General features: G+C 43.9%; 1 protein-coding gene across 1 annotated transcript in view; it reads left to right on the forward strand.

Annotated features, from left to right (window-relative positions):
- The window catches only part of LOC146676553 (protein NLRC3-like), a 464157-nt gene extending 445584 nt beyond the window's left edge, over positions 1-18573 (forward strand). The window contains exons 4-8 of the mRNA XM_085401204.1: positions 7958-8193; positions 8310-10101; positions 11611-11784; positions 15015-15191; positions 18378-18573. Of these exons, the coding sequence (XP_085257330.1) occupies positions 7958-8193; positions 8310-10101; positions 11611-11784; positions 15015-15191; positions 18378-18573 (2575 nt within the window). The remainder of the gene's footprint in view (positions 1-7957; positions 8194-8309; positions 10102-11610; positions 11785-15014; positions 15192-18377) is intronic.
- Positions 18574-20250: the final 1677 nt, after the last annotated feature.

Consider the following 20250-nt stretch of genomic DNA (forward strand, 5'->3'; position numbering starts at 1 on the left):
AGTTTATTTAAATCCAGGTTGAAGACTCACCTGTTCTCAGCTGCATTTGAATAAAGCACCAAATCCACACTTTTAAGCTTAAATTCCAAAACTTACATTTAACTACTGATTTTATCTACTGTTCTGATTTTATCTGTTTTGATTTTATATACTGTTTTGTTTGTTTGTTTGTTTGTTTGTTTGTTAATTAGTTAGTTAGTTTATTTGCTTGTTTTAATCAATTTTAAATCATGCTTTTTATTTGTTTTTGTTTCTAATGTCTCTGTAAAGCACTTTGAATCACCTTGTTGTTGAATTGTGCTATACAAATAAACTTGCCTTGCCTTGCCTTTCATTATTAATACCAGTTTATAGGTTGTTATCCTTTTTATTATTAGTTTGAATGCATAAAAATTAAGTTGTAATTTAGCCTTTTGTTTATTTTACTTTATTCCTCTTGCATTTATATCTATTCAGTCGGGTCTGTTTCCAACCCTTTTTTTAACTACTTCAAACTACTATGATCTCTAATTTTCACTGGGTGAGGGATTATTATGTTCTTCCTAGTCTGAACTGCTCTCTTCACCTGAGCTGCTATCCTATTCTGAGTTACTGTCTTCTTTGTTTCTTACAGTCACGTACAAAATGTCCCTCTTTTCCACACCTCCAGCATGTAGTGTTAAAGTCACTGTTTGGTGTGTGTGTGTAGCCTCTACCTCTTGCTCTTCCACTATGCATTCCTCTCTCTTTCTTTTGGATTAGTCGTGCTCCGGCTTGCTGTTTTTCTAGACATTTCTCATCAGGTGTTAATTTTACTTGTTTATCCCCCATTTTCAAAGATTCTGCTGGGCCGTCACTGGCACGCTTGACTTCAGGGTGGTTTACTGATACGGCCTTCGACTTCACCGTAACGGTGAAGCGGTATCAGTTTTATGAGATGAAACTCAACCGTTCTCCTTTGTCACCAGCACGTGAGCCTCAGCAAAGAAAACAAAAATTGGAAGTAGTTCAGCAGCGTATTGTGCTGTAAAATCAACTTACTTCCAGACACACACACATACATAGACATTTGCGCGCTTTTACAATTTGTCACGAAGTAATTTCGGCCACCTCTAAAACCTAAATCTAATTCAGCTCCTTTCGGCGAACCCAACCTTTTTTCTAAACGTTTATTAATTTGTCGCGAGGTAATTTCGGCTACCTCTAAAACCTAAGTCTAATTCAGCTCCTTTCGGCGAACCCAATCTAATTTATCACGTTACTTTTAAATCTTTGCGGCCGTTTTTATATACCAAATAGTGTTTCTTACCCCCGATGTCCCACTGACGGTTCGGATCACCAGACTGAATCCCAGCGCCGTGGACCTGGTCACCGGCCCAGACTTGAATTCGCGCTCTGGGACTCTCTCCTCGTCCAAGAGGGCTGTGCACAGACTTCGGTGCCGGCCCCCCACGGCGTCAGGAATCAGTGCTGGATCCTGGAACAGAGTCACAGATAACAGTTCTGATATATTCTGCTCCGGCTACGAAGGACCACGTAAATGTTAGGGAAAATGTTCTAAAACACTTCTTCAGTAAAGACTCAGAGAAAAGAAACACACAGAAGTTCTTGCTAGCAAAGGCAGCCTCCACTTTAAGAGACTCCAGTGAGAGGACTGCCCCGGTCTTTATTTATACTCCATTGAGCGTGTGTGTGTGTGTGTGTGTGTGTGTGTGTGTGTGTGTGTGTGTGTGTGTGTGTGTTGATCAAAGGGTCATATAACATGAAAGCACAAAAGGTACATCTTTGGTCATAAAGAGGGTAGTCTCCCCCACCCTAGATGGCACGGTGAGGAAGTCCAGCAGTTAAAGCACTTAGACTAAAACAGACATAGCTACGTTAAAACAATAAAACAAGGTACGACCTCTCCCATGCTCCCAGGATGTGGGGGTGAACCAAGCCTGCTAAAAATCACACATCCTGTCACTACCAAATAACTACAAACAGCATCCTTTTTTTTTTTTTTTTTTTTTTTTTAAATGACATCAGAAACAGCAGTATGCGACATTACGTGATGGCAGAGCTTCAGTTCATCCTTTGTCATTTTTTTTTTTTTTTTTTTTTTTTTTTTTATAAATAGGACAGGGGGAATGAATGAGAGAAAGAGGGGGAGAGAAAGAAAGAAAACCAAAGGGGAGAAGAGACGGTGAGAGGGGGGGGGGGGAAGAGAGAGAAAAAAAAAAAGAACTCCTGGGTCACCTGTATGGAGAAAAAACAAACAAACAAAAAAAACAAACAGAGGAGACAGCAAACAACAAAGAGCAACATAATAATAGAGAAAACAAAGCACCATCACAATAAACTAGCTAGTCATAGATATCAATATTTACTAAATAATAAACGATATTGTGCAGCACGCAAGATAGACAGCGCACAGTGTGCTTTGAGGCAGCAGCCAAGAAAGCTTTAGTCCGCGTCTGTGAATACCCATGTGTGCATACCTGTGTGGATCAGCATGCTTGCATTCCAAAGGTTTCTCCATGTAATGATCTGCTAGGGAGTGTTTGGGGGCCACAGCCCCGTCCTCCAGGGTGTGAAGCGGGTATGGAGGAGATCAAAACTCCAGACATCCAGAGGCCCCCAGAACACAAGAGACCATGGAAGACCAACAGAGGGGCAGCCGCGCCACTGTTCCAGTAAGAGCTGAGGAGAGTCCCAGATGAGGGCTCGCCCAGCAGCCGCGGAGCAGAAGTCAGGGGGAGTTGCAGTGACGCGCCCGTGAGCTCCGCCGGCCCCCAGCTGTGCCTGAGTGACCGAGCCCCAGGCCGAGAGGCCGGGGGCACCCCACCCCCAAAGGGGCCCGAGCGAGCCCCAGGCCCCAGGCCCCGACAAGCGGCCGCCAAGGAGTGAGCCGGTGTGTACCCGGACGCCCACCCCCAGACACAAAGAACCACCAACACACCGACACCTGAGGGAGTCCGCCACCGGCAGGGGAAGTGGTGGTGGGTGGAGATAGGCCTCCAAACCTTGGAGGGCCTGAGGTGTCCCCAGAGAGGTGGCGTCTGATACCCAACCTGACATATAGACACAGACATACAGGCACCCACAGACACAAACATCCATTCCCACCCTCATGCTCTCATATGCAAATCACACATCCTGTCACTACCAAATAACTACAAACAGCATCCTACCATAAGCAAACTTATATCACTAAAAGATTATACTGACTACTAAATACAATTTTCCATTGACAGTCCCGTATTTAGAAACAAAAGCACACGTCCCGTATTGAGCTAATAAGGGACGCACTTTGTCCCGTAATACAGTGAGAATCAAAAGTAGTCTATAAATGTTAATGGAATTAACGCTTTGTTTGAAAACATAATTCCCAGCCCCTCTCCTGCTTTGTGACCAATGAGCTGACAGCACACTTATGACAATAAGAGTATGACAATTCAGATTACCGCTCATCTCATTGGTCGAGGAAAGGTCGCTTGCGGAGAAAATACCGGAAGACAACAGATGACCACAACAAGAAGCATGGCCAACAGGGAAACAAACGCCGACACTGCGGTGCAAGTCTCGGACGACAGTACACATAAAGCTGGGCAGACACTGTGCGATTTTTTTCAGTCACATTATTCAGCTCCTGCTCAAACTGCACGATTGGCTCGCAGGGGTTAGAAGTTGGTAGGTCACGATGCAGGTCTCACACTATACCGCCCGATGCTCTGAGGGCAGGGATAGCTCAGTAGGTAGAATGGTGGCCCCATGATCGGAAGGTCGGGGGTTCGATTCCCCTGAACAGCTACCCTGAGGTACCCCTGAGCAAGGTACCGTCCCTACACACTGCTCCCCGGGCGCCCAGTGGCTGCCCACTGCTTCACTGAGTGAATGGGTTAAATGCAGAGAGGGATTTTCCCCACGGGGACCAATAAAGTACACTTTCTTTCTGATGCGACCCGAGTGCTCACACTGTGCCTCCATAACATGAAGGTTATAACAGAAAATCTGTCGCTCTCTCTGTCTTTCACTCACACAGACACACAAACCACCATCAACTTTGCTAAATTGCTAATGAAAAACATTGATCAGGCAGCTGTGAATGAGCAGCAGTGTAAATCCAACTATTTTCACGGTTGTTGTGGTCGTGATAATTTTGTGATGCCACATCGAAAAGGCTCGGATGAGCTTTCCGAAGTTCTACAAGTTGTGCCTCCATCGCTTGTGTCCAGATCACACGCTGCACAGCCGTGCTGCTCCGTCTTTTTCACCGACGTTTACGTGTTTTTGCGCGTGAGCAGTGTGAGCGGCTCACGAGCGATTGATGATCGGGAGCTGCTCGAGGTGTTGATCGCTTCTCGTTACCCCACGTATACTACACGATGCACGATGAAGGCCAAAATTGGGCCGATCACCAAATCGGTCGCACGACTCAAAAATCATCTCAAAATGGGCCAAAAATCGCACAGTGTGAGCCCAGCATTAGAGCAGCAATGTTTGTTCGCTCAGAGAAAGAAAAAAAAGGCTGCAAAAGTACAGGGAGGAATGGGAAAAGGGAAACACCTGGCTGGAAAAGGTCACCATAACACCTATAAAGCGCACTGCACTGTGTGCCGGCGCACTTTTTCCATAGGCATGCTTCTAATGGTGGGCACATGAAGAACATGAGGGGCGTGAAAGCTCGAGGAACCCTTAACCAATTTCTTGTCCACCAGGCCACGGCAGAAGCAGATATGGTATGTAAACACTGGTTTGTTTTTTAAACCCTCTGGTTAAGGTTAATATGGGCATGTGCAGTGAATATCAGCGCTATGTGGCCAGAAGTGTGATAATATAATTTATTTTGTGTAATAAACAACTGCAAGGATAGATGATTACAACAAATAGATGACTAATACATAAAAGTAATACATAGATGAATAATGATGATGAGTTATGATGCGTAATCATGGGAACAAGCGGGTTTACAAACAGGAGCTGCTGATTAGCATTAGAAAAGCTGAAATAATACCTCAACTGAAGCCAATTGTACTAAATGCACTATGTGTGCACAGTTACAAGAATATTTTTGTTCTATTGCTTTCTATTAATTTATATAATTTTAAGTTAAGCAGGACAGAGTTCTTTTAAAGAAAGATTTACTTATATTCTCAAAAGTTAAGCATGACAGGCTTCTGTTTAAGAAAGAGACCTGTTTTACTATTAATGTTGTCATTTTGAGCTAAAAATAAATGGCTAAATGATCATTTGTTTCCCATATGGTCATGTCACAAAGAATATACATCTGCTTAAATCAAATTCAAGTCAAATGGTTAAAAAATAATTTCACACACACAAAAAAGAGCTACCACACTGGGAAGGGTGAAGACAACTAGGTTGCCCGGCCCTGGCCACGAGGTGTCCCTTATTTATTTTTCAGGGAGTTGGCAACCCTAATGACTGTCCACTGAGCACCAACACAGGTAGGAGTGAGCAGTGATGAAGGAGGACTGTGGGCAAGTTTGAGCTACAATCCTATTGGCTTCTCAGTTTCTCCAAAGAAAAGGGGAAAAATTCTTGGTGTTGTGAAGATGTGAGTTGGTCTTGTTGTCGTGGGGCTGGAAGGATGCTGGCAGTGAGAGGCTTTTCATACAGTGTTCAGTAACAGAATGAGAAGAAAGCCACTGCACATGAAACAAGGTGCTCGTAGTGTTTGTTTACTGTGTTTGTGCCACAATGTCAGATCAGTTGTAGATTCACATGCAGACTTGTCCAGTGAAACCAGTGCAAGTACTGCAGTACAGAGCAAAGACTAAGCAAGCCAGGAGAGCTCTCCAACTTTCTGAAAGTATCAGGATATTTGAGTGATAAGAAAAAGTGGATCATGCAACAATGTCCCTCAGCACACAAAACAATCAAAGCAGAATAAATATAATGTTTTAGATCAAACACTTACAGGGACCTGAAGAGAGAGAACCAACAAAATGTCATGGCTAACAGAGGAACTCAAGCACAGACTGAGTTCTGACAAACAAAAAGGTGACAGGTTATTTACCAAAGGGGTGAACCACAGTGCTCTATATGTACAGTGAGTTGGGGAGGGGGTCCAGGGCTCCAGGGAAAAGAGGGAAGGGAGTCCACACTCACTCCTCTTCAGTCACTCTTGTCCTGCTCTCCACTCACACAGCCACACACGGGAGTCACAGGTAAGCGTCTGTAACCAGGTCCGGGGAAATATTTACTCAAAGTATACACAAAGTTAACCCAACTGGTGAACTTAGAGAGAGATTTCTTAGCAAGGAGCTGAGATCATGAACACAGGAGGGTCAATGTCCCAGCGACAAACTGCTCCATGCCGCAGCGTTAAATGGTTACCGGTAAGCCCAGGTGAGTCAGCAACAGGTGGTGTAATCATCATAGCTGGGTGGACCAAGAGCGAGAGGCCATTACAAGCTCCACCCAGGCAGGCAAAACCATAGCAGGAGAGAGCAAAACATAAAACCTGAAAAGCCATCATGAGCCAGCCAGAGAGACACAGAGTTTTATACTAGAAGAGAAACCTGCTCATCTTCATCATGTTTGTTTAAATAGAGAAAATCAGAAGTCTCTGTGTGTCAGACCACGGCTCTACACGGACACTTCTAACTGGACTATGTTTGTCTTGAAGATGTAAGAAGATCACATGGTGCTTTTTATTATTGTGTTGGTTTGTTTCCTGTCTCTTGGATGGAACCCAGCTGTGCGTGGCCCCTGGGCCTGTGGTCAGAGTGTGTGCTGGATAATCGGGCCCAGGATGAGGCCAAACTGACATGGGATGAAATGTCTGTCACATAATTGAGCTTAGTGTAGTTTCATTTCTGCACAATTTAAAAACAACCAAAACTTTGTTCTGTCTTTTCTATGTTATACTGTAGACTTTCTTTGATACTGTGTCCAAAAGGAGCAGCTTTTACTTTGAAGGGGAGGTGTCTCTCTTTCCTCTTCAGGTTGGATGATGGAAGCAAATGAGTGTGTGATGTTCTTTCAGTGTTGCACTTTGTAGACGCTCCCTGAGCACTGGTCTCACAGCCAGCTGCACATAGAGACCAGTGTTGTTAGTCCAGGTCAGAAGATGACTTGTTGGAATGAAAATGAGCTTGTAGTTTGTCTGCTTTACTAATGTGACTGGAAAAAGGTGTTGGACTTCAAATATGTCCATTTCTTTCACACTTCACCTTTAAAAGTGAAGCCTTGTGGTTCCTGGAAGGAAAAACACGACTTTTTCAAGTCTTTGTCCTGTTTTTATGATAAATGTACGACTTTAATGTGAAACATTCAGAGTTTTTTCTCTTGTTGTGTTTGTTTGAAGCTGCTTCCTGTTGGCTTCAGCTGTTTGGAGTTTCCATTTTCTAAACTTCTACATTCTGAACCTTCTTCAGCTCTGAACAGATGATGAAACACTGAATGATTTCAAGCTCACCCTTTGTCTAATAAACTTACATCTTTCATTCTTTATACAGATTGATGGACTGTGGTTTGTCAGAGATCAGCTGTGATTATCTGGCAGCAGCACTGAAGTCCAACCCCTCCCATCTGAGAGAGCTGGACCTGAGTAATGACTACTGGTCTTCGACCAACAACAACCTGCAGGATTCAGGAGTGAAGCATCTGTGTGGTTTCCTGGAGAGTCCAGGATGTGGACTTGAAACTCTGAGGTCAGTCAGCATGTTTTAGTTGTGCTGACACGGACACTTCTAAGCTGCTTCAGAGTGAACTGACCCAGATAATCTGCACACAGCGGCTGTAAAACAGTGAAAGTCATAACTGTCTCTCTCTGGTGGAAAGCTTTTATTGTGAAGTCAGGAAGTGTTGAGTTTGTATTCATCACTCAGTGTTTAATGAGACAGGCAGACAGGAAGAGCAGCTCATTAGTGTTGATGAAATCAAAGGAACTGTGAGGAACTGCAGTTTGGTCAAATCTGGATGTTTTTCACTGACAGTAAATGTTTTTAGTGATAAAGAAATGTGTTCACAGAGAGAGGAAGAGGAGTGGTGTTTGTGAGGAGGAGCAGCTGTCCTGCTGTGCTTTGTGTCAGGACGTCCTGAAGGATCCAGTCTCTACCAGCTGTGGACACTGGTTCTGCAGACAGTGCATCTCCTCATACTGGGACCAGTCTGCTCCATCAGGAGACTCCTCCTGTCCCCAGTGTGGAGAAAGATCCAGAAGCAGAGCTGGACTGCAGACAGCCAGTCAGAGCAGCTGTGTACAAAGTAAGACTGAACATCTGTCTGCTGATGGACTCATTTCTGAAAACTGGACTTCTTGTGTTGTTCAGACATTGAAGACTTTTCTTTCTCTTTAGTCTCATTGTTTTTCTTTCTTTCAGCAGATGTTGGTCTGCAGGAGGTTTTAGATGAACAAAAGATCAGTCTGAGGAGGAGATGTGAACGTGTGACTGAAGGAAGTGATGAAACAGGAAGTGGAACCCTCCTCAACAGGATCTACACTGAGCTCTACATCACAGAGGGACAGAGTGAAGAGGTTCATACCCAACATGAGGTGAGGCAGCTGGAGACAGCTTCCAAGATGGACGCCCTCCATGACACTCCAATCAGGTGCCAGGACATCTTTAAAGCCTTACCTGACCAACAGAGACCCATCAGAGTGGTTCTGACCAACGGCGTGGCTGGTGTTGGAAAAACCTTCTCAGTGCAGAAGTTCACTCTGGACTGGGCAGAGGGCTTGGAGAACCAACATGTCAGTGTGGTGGTTCTGCTTTCATTCAGGGAGCTGAACCTGATCAGAGATGAGCAGTACAGTCTTCTGGAGCTGCTCCATGTTTTCCATCCAACATTACAGAAGGTCACAGCAGAGAAGCTGGCTGTCTCTCAGCTTTTGTTCATCTTTGACGGCCTGGATGAAAGCAGACTTTCATTGGATTTCACCAACAGGAAGCTGCTGTCTGATGTCACACAGAACTCATCAGTCAGCCAGCTGCTGACAAACCTCATCCAGGGGAATCTGCTTCCCTCGGCTCTCGTCTGGATAACTTCCCGACCCGCAGCAGCCAATCAGATCCCTCCTACATGTGTTGACAGGCTAACAGAAGTACGAGGCTTCACTGACGCCCAGAAGGAGGAGTACTTCAGGAGGAGATTCAGTGATGAAGAGCTGTCCAGCAGAATCATCTCCCACATGAAGACATCCAGGAGCCTCCACATCATGTGTAGTATCCCAGTCTTCTGCTGGATCACTGCTACAGTTCTGGAGCACATGTTGACTACAGAGCAGAGAGGAGAGCTGCCCAAGACCCTGACTGACATGTACTCACACTTCCTGCTGGTTCAGACAAAGAGGAAGAAGAACAAGTACCATGAGGGACGTGAGACGAGTCCACAGGAGCTGACGAAGGCTGATAGGAAAGTTCTTCTGAAGCTGGGGAGGCTGGCGTTTGAACATCTGGAGAAAGGAAACATCATGTTCTACCAAGAAGACCTGGAGCAGTGTGGTCTGGATGTGACAGAGGCCTCGGTGTACTCAGGAGTTTGTACAGAGATCTTCAAAAGAGAGTGTGTGATCTTCCAGAAACCAGTCTACTGCTTTGTTCATCTGAGCATTCAGGAGTTTCTGGCTGCTGTCTACATGTTCCACTGTCACACCAACAGGAAGACAAAGGTGCTGAAGAACTTCTTGGGACAAAAATACAACGAGTCCTCTCTGGATGATTTCCTGAACAGAGCCATGGAGAAATCCCTCCAGAGTAAAAATGGCCACCTGGACCTGTTTGTTCGCTTCCTTCATGGCCTCTGTCTGGAGTCCAACCAGAGACTCTTAGTAGGTCTGCTGGGTCAGACAGAGATCAGTTATCGAACCATCCAGAGAGTCATCAACAACCTGAAGGAGACGAACAGTGATGAAATCTCTCCTGACAGAAGCATCAACATCTTCCACTGTCTGATGGAGATGAACCACCTCTCATTATTTCAGGAGATCCAAGAGTTCCTGAAGTCAAAGAACAGATCAGAGAAGTTACTCTCTGAGATCCAGTGCTCAGCTCTGGCCTTCATGCTGCAGATGTCAGAGGAGGTTCTGGATGAGTTGGACCTGCAGAAGTACAACACATCAGAGCAGGGACGACAGAGACTGATTCCAGTTGTGAGGAACTGCAGAAAGGCTGGGTGAGTCCAGATGTGATCATTAACATCATTGATCAGTGTAGGTTAGTAGTTTAATGTTGAAAATAAAATCAGATTGTAACCACAAAGTGTTTGTGTCCGTACGCTGCAACCTTCCACACCATTCCTTTATTGTACAGACTCAGCAGCAGCTCCATGGATCCCAAATCCAAGAGTGGAGAACAGATTTGAAGTGTGTCACATCCATGCAGTCACAGCTGTTTCCACCATATTTCCACTGATATTAATCCTGTTCAATGACACGTTTCATATCAGTGAATATGTTCTTTAGGACGTCCACTGACATGTTTAAGTGTCCTGCTGGAAATCACTCAAATCATCCATGAAATCCATGAAAAATCCTTTTAGTGTTTCTAACTTCACCCTCTGTCCTCTCTCTCTCTCCATCCTCCTCACTGCTTCTTTCACTGATAATCACACAAACATCGTATTCAGCTACAAAATAACACAATAATATCATCTGATGATCATTATTATAAGAGCAGGATCCATATTTGATATCAGAGTAACACACTGCTTGGTTATGTGCAGTCATCATCAGTGACTGTGGGTCAAACAGAAGCTCTCTGATTGGTTGCTGACCTTGGTCACCTGTCCACTCTCACCTGTTTGTGTTTGCTCTCTCTTTGCTGTCTCCATCCTCTCTCTCCTTTCTCTCCCTCTCTGTCTTTGTACGTCACTCAGGTCCAATGGAAACAGTGACATTTACAAACCAATCAAAGACAAACTGATCCATGTCAGGTTATAACAATATTCAAAGTGAATACAGGCTGCTGCTGGACACAGACAGGTAACATCATTTTGACTTGCTGTCACCTGGATCTGGACTCATAAACACTGAAGCCCTGAACAGGAATACAAATCATTTTCTGCCAACTAGCGACACAGCAGCAGATAATGGCTCAGAAAGCTCAAATGAGCCAGTCATTCTGTGTTTAGTTCCCCTGAGATCAGATCTGATATCAGCAGCTCTGAGTTCATTCATCATTATTGTCCAGTGATGAGATTTCTGCTCCGTTTGGTAACAGTCAGCAGGTTTTTCCTGCGTGTGGACGTGAACAGTCGTACCTGACAGCAGGTAGCAAACAGAGATCATCTTTCCAGCTGGAACTCTTCACTGAGCTGAACTCATTCAAAATGTTCTGGAGTCAAAACAGGAAACAGTCCAAATGTGTGTCTTCACTCTGACTCTGGATCAGATCTCAGTGACAGACTGTGGACATTATGGAAGCCTAAATGTGACACCATCTTCCTCCTTCATCTGCAGATTAAAGCCAAACAAAGATTCTCATTAAAAGTCTGCAGGTCTGAGAGAGACTCAATCGTTGTGTCATGTCAAACACAGTAAGAGGAGCTGAAGCACAGATGTGAAGAGCAGATTCATCAGATTATGACCTCACTCTGTTTTGTCTTCATATACATTCAGTCTGTGTTTATAATGCAGATTTTCTGCTTTTATAATAACACATTTTATATTTTCTATCATCACAGACTGACTCGGTGTCGACTCTCAGAGTCTCACTGTGAAGTTGTGGCCTCAGCTCTGAAGTCCAACCCCTCCCATCTGACACAGCTGGACATGAGTTGGAACAAGCTGCAGGATTCAGGTGTGAAGCTTCTGTGTGCTGGACTGGAGAGTCCAAACTGTCGACTGGAGACTCTGAGGTGAGTTCACTGACTGCGGCTGTTGTAGTTGTTTTTCTATATTTCAGGTCTTTGATTGATGTTTGAAACTTTCTTTAGTTCCTAAATGTTCAGGATGTGTCTGAAGACAAATGTGAAGGAGTTTGAGTGCTTTCAGAAATGTTGTCTTTCCAAAGGACTGAACAGCAGTTTTTCCTTTTTGCTCCAAACAGAAGTGACAGACTTGAGCAGGGTTCATTTAAAGGCTGACAGAAGTGGAGTGGTGACGGGGAGATGTTTGACAGGACAGTGTTTCAGCCTCCACAGGTTCATGTTGTGCTCTATCAGTCAGTGAAGATGAAGTCAGTGCTGATGAGTGTGTGAGGGATGTGAATGAGGATGATGAAGGATGATGAAGATCTGATGATAGCAGATAAAAACAGGCTGCAGAGACTTTGAGCCATACAGGGCACACAGTGTGTGTACAGAACAGCTGAAATCATTATGGAGGCCTCACTGGGATATGGAAGCATCACTGTACAGCTTCAGTGAAGCTTTAAAGTCTCTGATATGAGATGAGAAATGAAGCAGCCAGAGCTTTTTCATGAGTGGAAACCCACTGTGACTGTGAGCTGCTGCTACAGCCTCCAGATTTGCCAGCAGCTCATCCTGCTCAACATTTTCTCACCAACTTTAATGGAAGTGTGATGTTTTCAGCTGGAGTGATGGTCAGGGTGGCCTCCCTCTCCTCTTCTTCTCCTCTTCCTCTTTCATTTGTAAAGCCACTTCTGCTGCTTTCATTCATTTGGAAGTCCTGTAGCTGAGTTTGGGAGAGACTAACAGCCTCGGCAGCAGAGGGGAGAAAGGCTGTAACACCACCACTTTACTCTGTTCTACCTGTCACATCATTTTATCAGGAAACAAATATGCTCATGTTTTTACTATGTTTGTCTTGAAGATGTAAGAAGATCACTGTTAAGTCTAATTGTTGAATGTTGCCATTGTGTTTCTTAAATTTGTACAGTCTTAGTTCAAGCAGTAGGATCAAAGCCATTCCTTTGATCCTGACCACCTCTCCAACCACTCTGTGCTGGGGGAGGTTTTATTGTAGATACATCCTATCTGAAAGATCTGTTTCTTTTGATGTAAACTTCCTGGGTTTACGACCCTTTGGTCAGCAGGAGGTCTGACACACACACACACACACACACACACACACACACACACACACACACACACACACACACACACACACACACACACATTCTCACTTAACACACACACACACACTCAGTGTATACATTTACATACAGTCCTTGTCTATGTAACCAAACGGGGTTGCAGGGGGGAGGTGTTTTGTAAACTATTGTTTGAAGTTTGTCAATAAAAGGCAGCGAGAGGAGGCCACCATTGTGGTCATTTCGACGTGCTGGTCACAGATGGAAGGGCCTCCCTTGCGCAAGAAATCGATCGAACACTGTTGCCTTGTTTTTCTTTCATGGGAATAAGTCCTGGATACAGCGGGGTCTGAGTTTAGACCCAACAATCACATGGTGCTTTTTATTATTGTGTTGGTTTGTTTCCTGTCTCTTGGATGGAGCCCAGCTGTGCGTGGCCCCTGGGCCTGTGGTCAGAGTGTGTGCTGGATAATCCGGCCCAGGATGAGGCCAAACTGACATGGGATGAAATGTCTGTCACATAATTGAGCTTAGTGTAGTTTCATTTCTGCACAATTTAAAAACAACCAAAACTTTGTTCTGTCTTTTCTATGTTATACTGTAGACTTTCTTTGATACTGTGTCCAAAAGGAGCAGCTTTTACTTTGAAGGGGAGGCGTCTCTGTTTCCTCTTCAGGTTGGATGATGGAAGCAAATTAGTAGCTGTGTCCCAAAACGTCGGCTGCATCCTCCAGAGGCTGCATTTGAAGGCCGATTACATCACAGCCAGGCGATGAAGGCTGTCCGTATTTGTCGACTCCTTCAAATGTGCCCGACAAATGCGTCCTTCATTTCCCCGAATTTGAAGGATTCGTCGGGTGTGTCCTTCGTGGCCCACCATATCCCAGAATTCATATCCCAGCCAAATTTCAGCTGCCAACAATGGCGGCAGCTACTAAGTTTTCAAATTACTCTTATTAATCTTTCTGGGTCACAAAATAAACTTTTAACATATTTTCAGGCGAGAAAGTAGCTGTGTAAACTTCAAATATCTGCTCGGTTTATCAAGACATCGCATATTTGCAAAAGTGTGCCGATGTTTTCGGAGACGTCTGTTACCCACCCGCTCGCTAGCAAGCCGGGGGGTTCAATGGTCACTCCAGCCGGCGAGAGCAGCGGACGCCCGGCTTCATCGTTTTCAGACCCCGCTCTTTGGCTACTCAGGTTAAACATGATATATAAGTCACTCGGATAACTTAAAAATGTAATTGTTTGCCTTTTTTCTGTGTTTTATTTGTTCCGGAGTAAATCGGTTTGGCTGAGATCAAAGTTCCTCCGGGATTTTCACACAGCTGAATAAACGTTAAACAGGAAACTGATTAAACAGAAGTGTGAGACGGTCGAGAGTTTACGCCAGTGTCCTGTTATATTTTAGATAGCAAGGAGCAGACGGCCGAGTTTATTAAACTCCACAAAGACAGCGGTGACGCAAATCTGAAGGCTAGACCGTCCCATTTCACAGCCTCGCACTTCCAGCCTTTTCGGTCTTTGAAGGACCCGGCCCACGTAGACCGCGAATACCGGGTCCTCCGAAGGATGCAGCCGACGTTTTGGGACAAAGCTAGTGTGTGATGTTCTTTCAGTGTTGCACTTTGTAGACGCTCCCTGAGCACTGGTCTCACAGCCAGCTGCACATAGAGACCAGTGTTGTTAGTCCAGGTCAGAAGATGACTTGTTGGAATGAAAATGAGCTTGTAGTTTGTCTGCTTTAATAATGTGACTGGAAAAAGGTGTTGGACTTCAAATATGTCCATTTCTTTCACACTTCACCTTTAAAAGTGAAGCCTTGTGGTTCCTGGAAGGAAAAACACGACTTTTTCAAGTCTTTGTCCTGTTTTTATGAGAAATGTACGACTTTAATGTGAAACATTCAGAGTTTTTTCTCTTGTTGTGTTTGTTTGAAGCTGCTTCCTGTTGGCTTCAGCTGTTTGGAGTTTCCATTTTCTAAACTTCTACATTCTGAACCTTCTTCAGCTCTGAACAGATGATGAAACACTGAATGATTTCAAGCTCACACTTTGTCTAATAAACTTACATCTTTCATTCTTTATACAGATTGTGGGGCTGTGGTTTGTCAGAGATCAGCTGTGATTATCTGGCAGCAGCACTGAAGTCCAACCCCTCCCATCTGAGACAGCTGGACCTGAGCTCCAACAACAAGCTGCAGGATTCAGGAGTGAAGCATCTGTGTGGTTTCCTGGAGAGTCCAGGATGTGGACTTGAAACTCTGGGGTCAGTCAGCATGTTTTAGTTGTGCTGAGATGAATATGATGTGAAAGTTGTGCTGACACTAAACTGCAGACATCAGGCTGATATTATACTGATCCACACTGAGGATCTTCATGGTAAAGTCTGTTTTCTTCTTCTCTGGTTTAGTCCATTGACTGCAGCAGAACAATGTTCACATTTCAAACAGTGAGACTCAACGTATGGCCCGCGGCCCACACGCGGCCTGCCCACCTTTCCTGATTCAGAGAGAGGGGACCCTGATTAACTGTGTAGTGTTCTTCCTCACAGTTCTAAGTATCAGACACAACAATGAATAATCCACAGCTGACTGTCTTTAGCAGGTCAAAGGTCACGGCACACAGCAGGCAGTGGGAAATATTATAATTCTGATCATTTATCAGCACATATCCATATGTATAAAAACAAAGCTGACACTGTGAGACTTGATCAGAGGTGTGATCATCACAGCAGAGGCCTTTGTGTCAAAGTCACTGAGGATCAAACAGAAACACATGAAGCAGATTTTCCTGTTCTGGCTTTTTATAGCAGATAACCTTCAAAATATTCTGCAGTCCATCAAAAACTGAAGCAAACCATGAATCAACATGTGAACATGAGCTGATGCTGCTGAAGTGAAGCAAAGTTACAGAGGTTTGATTACAGACACAGCTGAGAGTTTGTAATCTGTCATCATTTTAAAAGGTTTACATTTCTTCAGTATATCCACATTTGCAGCTGCTACCTCAACCTCCACTTGTCCAACACAACTGCTGTCCACTGCCTCCATGACATTGTGATTTTGCTGTTGGTCTTCTGTCAGATCTTCATCAATCACTTCTGCACGGGGCACACCTTCAGACTCTGCAGCTGCATAACGAAAGCCTGTAAGATAAAATTAGACATAAGGTAAATGTACACCAATATTCCAATGACAGGTGTGTGATTCATCTGGAAGTTATGTGCGGATTAGTGTACAGTGATAGCAATTTAGTATGTTTTTAGAGGGGGGGGGGGGGTTGTTTACCTCCGATGGGTGCTCTTTTTCGCTTCCGTTGCGTACGCCTTGAGTGCCGGTCCGAGTCTGATACAGGTATGTCGTCATGCCCCATGTGCAGTGTTGGTGCCCAGTCTGGATTTGTTACATCCATTTCATATGCTGGTTTGCCTGCAATAATGCCAAATCATAAGCTACTCAGTCGACATGATGTGGTTCTGCAGCATCACACATTAGCATGTTTTATCTCATTATCTATGACCTCAGCACATTGAAAATAACACTAAAAGCCTTTCAAGAGTGATATGAATTAATTTAGAACTCACCGGAAAGAAAATGCCGTGAGCAAACCAACAAAAAGCTGGGGATTGCAGAGAACTCGATATCCGCTCGTCTCACCGCTGCAATCCAAGCCTGACGTCTTTGTTTAGTAATATCGGATACATGGGATCCCTCACGTTGCCTCCAGGATGGAAAACGATGAAAAGAGAGCCCGTTATCCAGCTTCTTGCCTTCACGATCGTGTGATCTAACGTTGCAACCGACAACACAACACGTACGATCCATAGCTGAAATGGTATCCTTTGGCTGGCCTACTGTCATGGCGGAAGGGGGCGTGGCCCATCTCCCGTGACATCACGCTCCAAAGCCCTATAGGTGGGAAAATGTACCATGTCGACCAATCAAAAATGATATGGAAACATGACATTTGGTTGTTTAGCAAAAGGGGGAAGTTTTAGGAGTGACCGGCAAGAGAGAGCGAGTGAGCGAAAGAGAGAGAGAGTTTTGATACGTGAGAGATTTGTGACGTTTACCGTGTTTGGTCTCAAGTTAGTTTGTTGTCTTGTGTATTTAGTGTGTAGCTGTTGTTTTGTTTTGTGTGTCAGTTCTACTAGTGATCGTCACAGTTGCTGCCTTAAAGCCAACAAAGGCAGATTGCAGTGTAAACGCTGAGTGACACACCTGCTGTCAGACCTGCAGGTTTATCCCTGTGCTGTTCTCATATGTGTTAGAGTGACACAAACTATTGTTTGACACCTGATTGTTCTGTAAATAGTTTGAAATGATTATATGAAAAACGTCTGAGCCTTGGCTGCATTTTTTGGTAAATAGTACCATATAACTTTGTTGTTTGCAAAACGTGTGCTTATTTTTAAAAATGTACAATCTCTACTTGCATTTCAAGTTATGAAGATGATTCGTTAAACATGTGTGTGGTTTTTACAGTCAAAATATCACTTTCTACTTGTATTTTAAATTTTGTCTGAATTTAGATAAATTGTGCTGATACAGTTGGTCAAAATGAGAAAATAACAGATAAACTGTTTTTAAAGGTAAAATATAGAGGCCACATCAAAAGTAGTCAAGAAGGGTTAAAGGCTAAAAGCAAAGTTGTCACCAAGTACTGTTTATATTTGTGTGTATTGCTGCAGCTTTTTTGAGTATTAATTTGGTGCCTTTGTGTGAAATAATGGTATTGTGAGTGATCCATATAGTCACAAAGAATAGCCACTTGTTTCTGTGCTACCAAAGTTCCCCGGCTTTCATTCAAAATGTGTTTATCGTCAGCACCTGCACATTAAACTACTTAAACATTATAAATGTCTTCAAGCTCACACTGAGGCCTGTGGGGTACTATCAGCCACTGAGACAGTACACACATTTATATGTGTTTGTATATGAATATTTCATACTTTAAGACTGCCTGTTTATTTAAGGGAGATGAACAAAATACATTGGAATTGTACAAAATAATATCATGGATGATAAATTAAATAGATTTTAAGTAGATGCTTGTGCATTCTTAAAGTCTTATATGTTGAACTGAACTATGTGATCTGTTCAAAGCCTTAATCTTAATTTGAAGTGAAATGTGCATTTTGAGTTTATACACTATGTATATAAGGCGACCGTTTCCTTTTGCAGTATTTTTGTGTGGTGTACTTTTCTATGTCTTAACAAAAGGGGAACAAAGGTGTTTAAGTTCACCTAGGATGATGTGTTTTAATTTTCACATGGTCTTGCTTGAATTTGACCCTGACAAAGGCGTATGAACTCTGTCAGCTGTTTGGAGTTTCCATTTTCTAAACTTCTACATTCTGAACCTTCTTCAGCTCTGAACAGATGATGAAACACTGAATGATTTCAAGCTCACACTTTGTCTAATAAACTTACATCTTTCATTCTTTATACAGATTGATGGGCTGTGGTTTGTCAGAGATCAGCTGTGATTATCTGGCAGCAGCACTGAAGTCCAACCCCTCCCATCTGAGACAGCTGGACCTGAGCTACAACAACAAGCTGCAGGATTCAGGAGTGAAGCATCTGTGTGGTTTCCTGGAGAGTCCAGGATGTGGACTTGAAACTCTGAGGTCAGTCAGCATGTTTTAGTTGTGCTGAGATGAATATGATGTGAAAGTTGTGCTGACACTAAACTGCAGACATCAGGCTGATATTATACTGATCCACACTGAGGATCTTCATGGTAAAGTCTGTTTTCTTCTTCTCTGGTTTAGTCCATTGACTGCAGCAGAACAATGTTCACATTTCAAACCTTCAAAGAAGAAGAAAAATCCTCCACTGGATAATTCACTGTGAAACTCTCCAACTCTTCATTCCACCTTAAAGTCTGTCTGACACTGAAATCCAAAGCAAAATGTGCGTTTGCTTTACAGACAGCAGTCCAACACAAACATACACACATCATCCAAAACACAGTCCAACATCCAAATCTCCTCCACTGCCAGCATGAATGATGGGAAAGAGAAGGAGGAACACTCTGACATTCAGGGTTAGAATGAGTTTCATGAAGCAGACTGTGAAGATCAAAGCTGCATTAGAAAGCTTACATGAATGAATGAGTGGACAGAAGTGGACAGAGATCATCTGAAGCACTTCAAAGGCTGTAAATCAGCACATTTCTCTTTATTCTTTATCAACTCTGTTAGTTTCTCTCAGTTTTCTGTGGAATGAAGCTAACAGCAGGCTAATAAGATGCTGACCAATAGGTTTCTATTAAAGGTTGTAATTTGTATATGAAGAAGTGCTTTGGCTCAGCAGGGATCAGCTTACAGGTAGAATACAGCTGCTGGATGGGATTAGCATGTCATAGCTATCTACCAAACTGCTAACTGGGGGATTTCAGGCCATCTATGGATCATTTTTGCTAACTGTTTATTCAGCTTAGGCTCACAGGGCTGCAGCCTGTGCCCTAGCTGTCATAGGGCAAGAGGCGTGGTCCACCTGCACAGGTGAGCAGTCCATCACAGGGCCAACAGAGAGAGACAGAGAAGCACTCTCTCACATCCACACCTACAGCCAATTTAGAAGCACCAATGAACCTAAGCAGCATTTCATTGGACTGTGGGAGAACATCAAACCTCCACAGAAAGGCCAACAAGCTTCAACCTACAACCTTCTTGCTTTAAGGCACTAGTGTGAACCACTTTTCCCCATTTCAGCCCAAATTCTGCATCTTCCTGTTTCTGACTCCAGGCCAGCTCCACTAACACTTTCTCATCAGACACTGCCACCTAGTGGAGGAAGTCTTAGTCCCATTTGAAGCTTCAGATGACAGTTAGTTCCTTTACAAAGAGGTGGAGGTGGTGGGGCCACAGCACCATCATCACTGAGTGCCATAGGACACTTAACCTTTGTTTCCATATGCTGGGAACTTCCTGTTGTTCCAAGGAGGACTGGAAAATGTGTGAAAATCTCCCAGTCAGTTCCTCACAGCACACTTCAATCATTTCCCTCCCACAGCATCAGGACCAGGGCTTTTTCTCTCTTTGGTCCCACTAAGAGATTTCCACACAAACACCTCATCAGTGGGACTCTCAGAGCTACCAGCCCTTTGCTACAATCACAAAGCTCTTCATTGAAATCAATGATATCAAAGCTGGAATCAAATGAGTCCAAGTCTTCTGCTGATTCAGCATCACATTCATCTTTGCTCCTTGTTCTGCATCCCCACCATGGACTTCATTCCTTTCCAAGCCAGCCTTGAGTGTCCTTTATTCAGCTCATCCTCTGCTTTACTTTTACACCTGATTTTAGCTGCTTTATCTC

Source organism: Rhamphochromis longiceps, linkage group LG3 (assembly GCF_057381845.1).
Source record: "Rhamphochromis longiceps isolate RC_006_pf linkage group LG3, R_longiceps_female_GT1.1, whole genome shotgun sequence".
Classification (NCBI taxonomy): Eukaryota; Metazoa; Chordata; class Actinopteri; order Cichliformes; family Cichlidae; genus Rhamphochromis; species Rhamphochromis longiceps.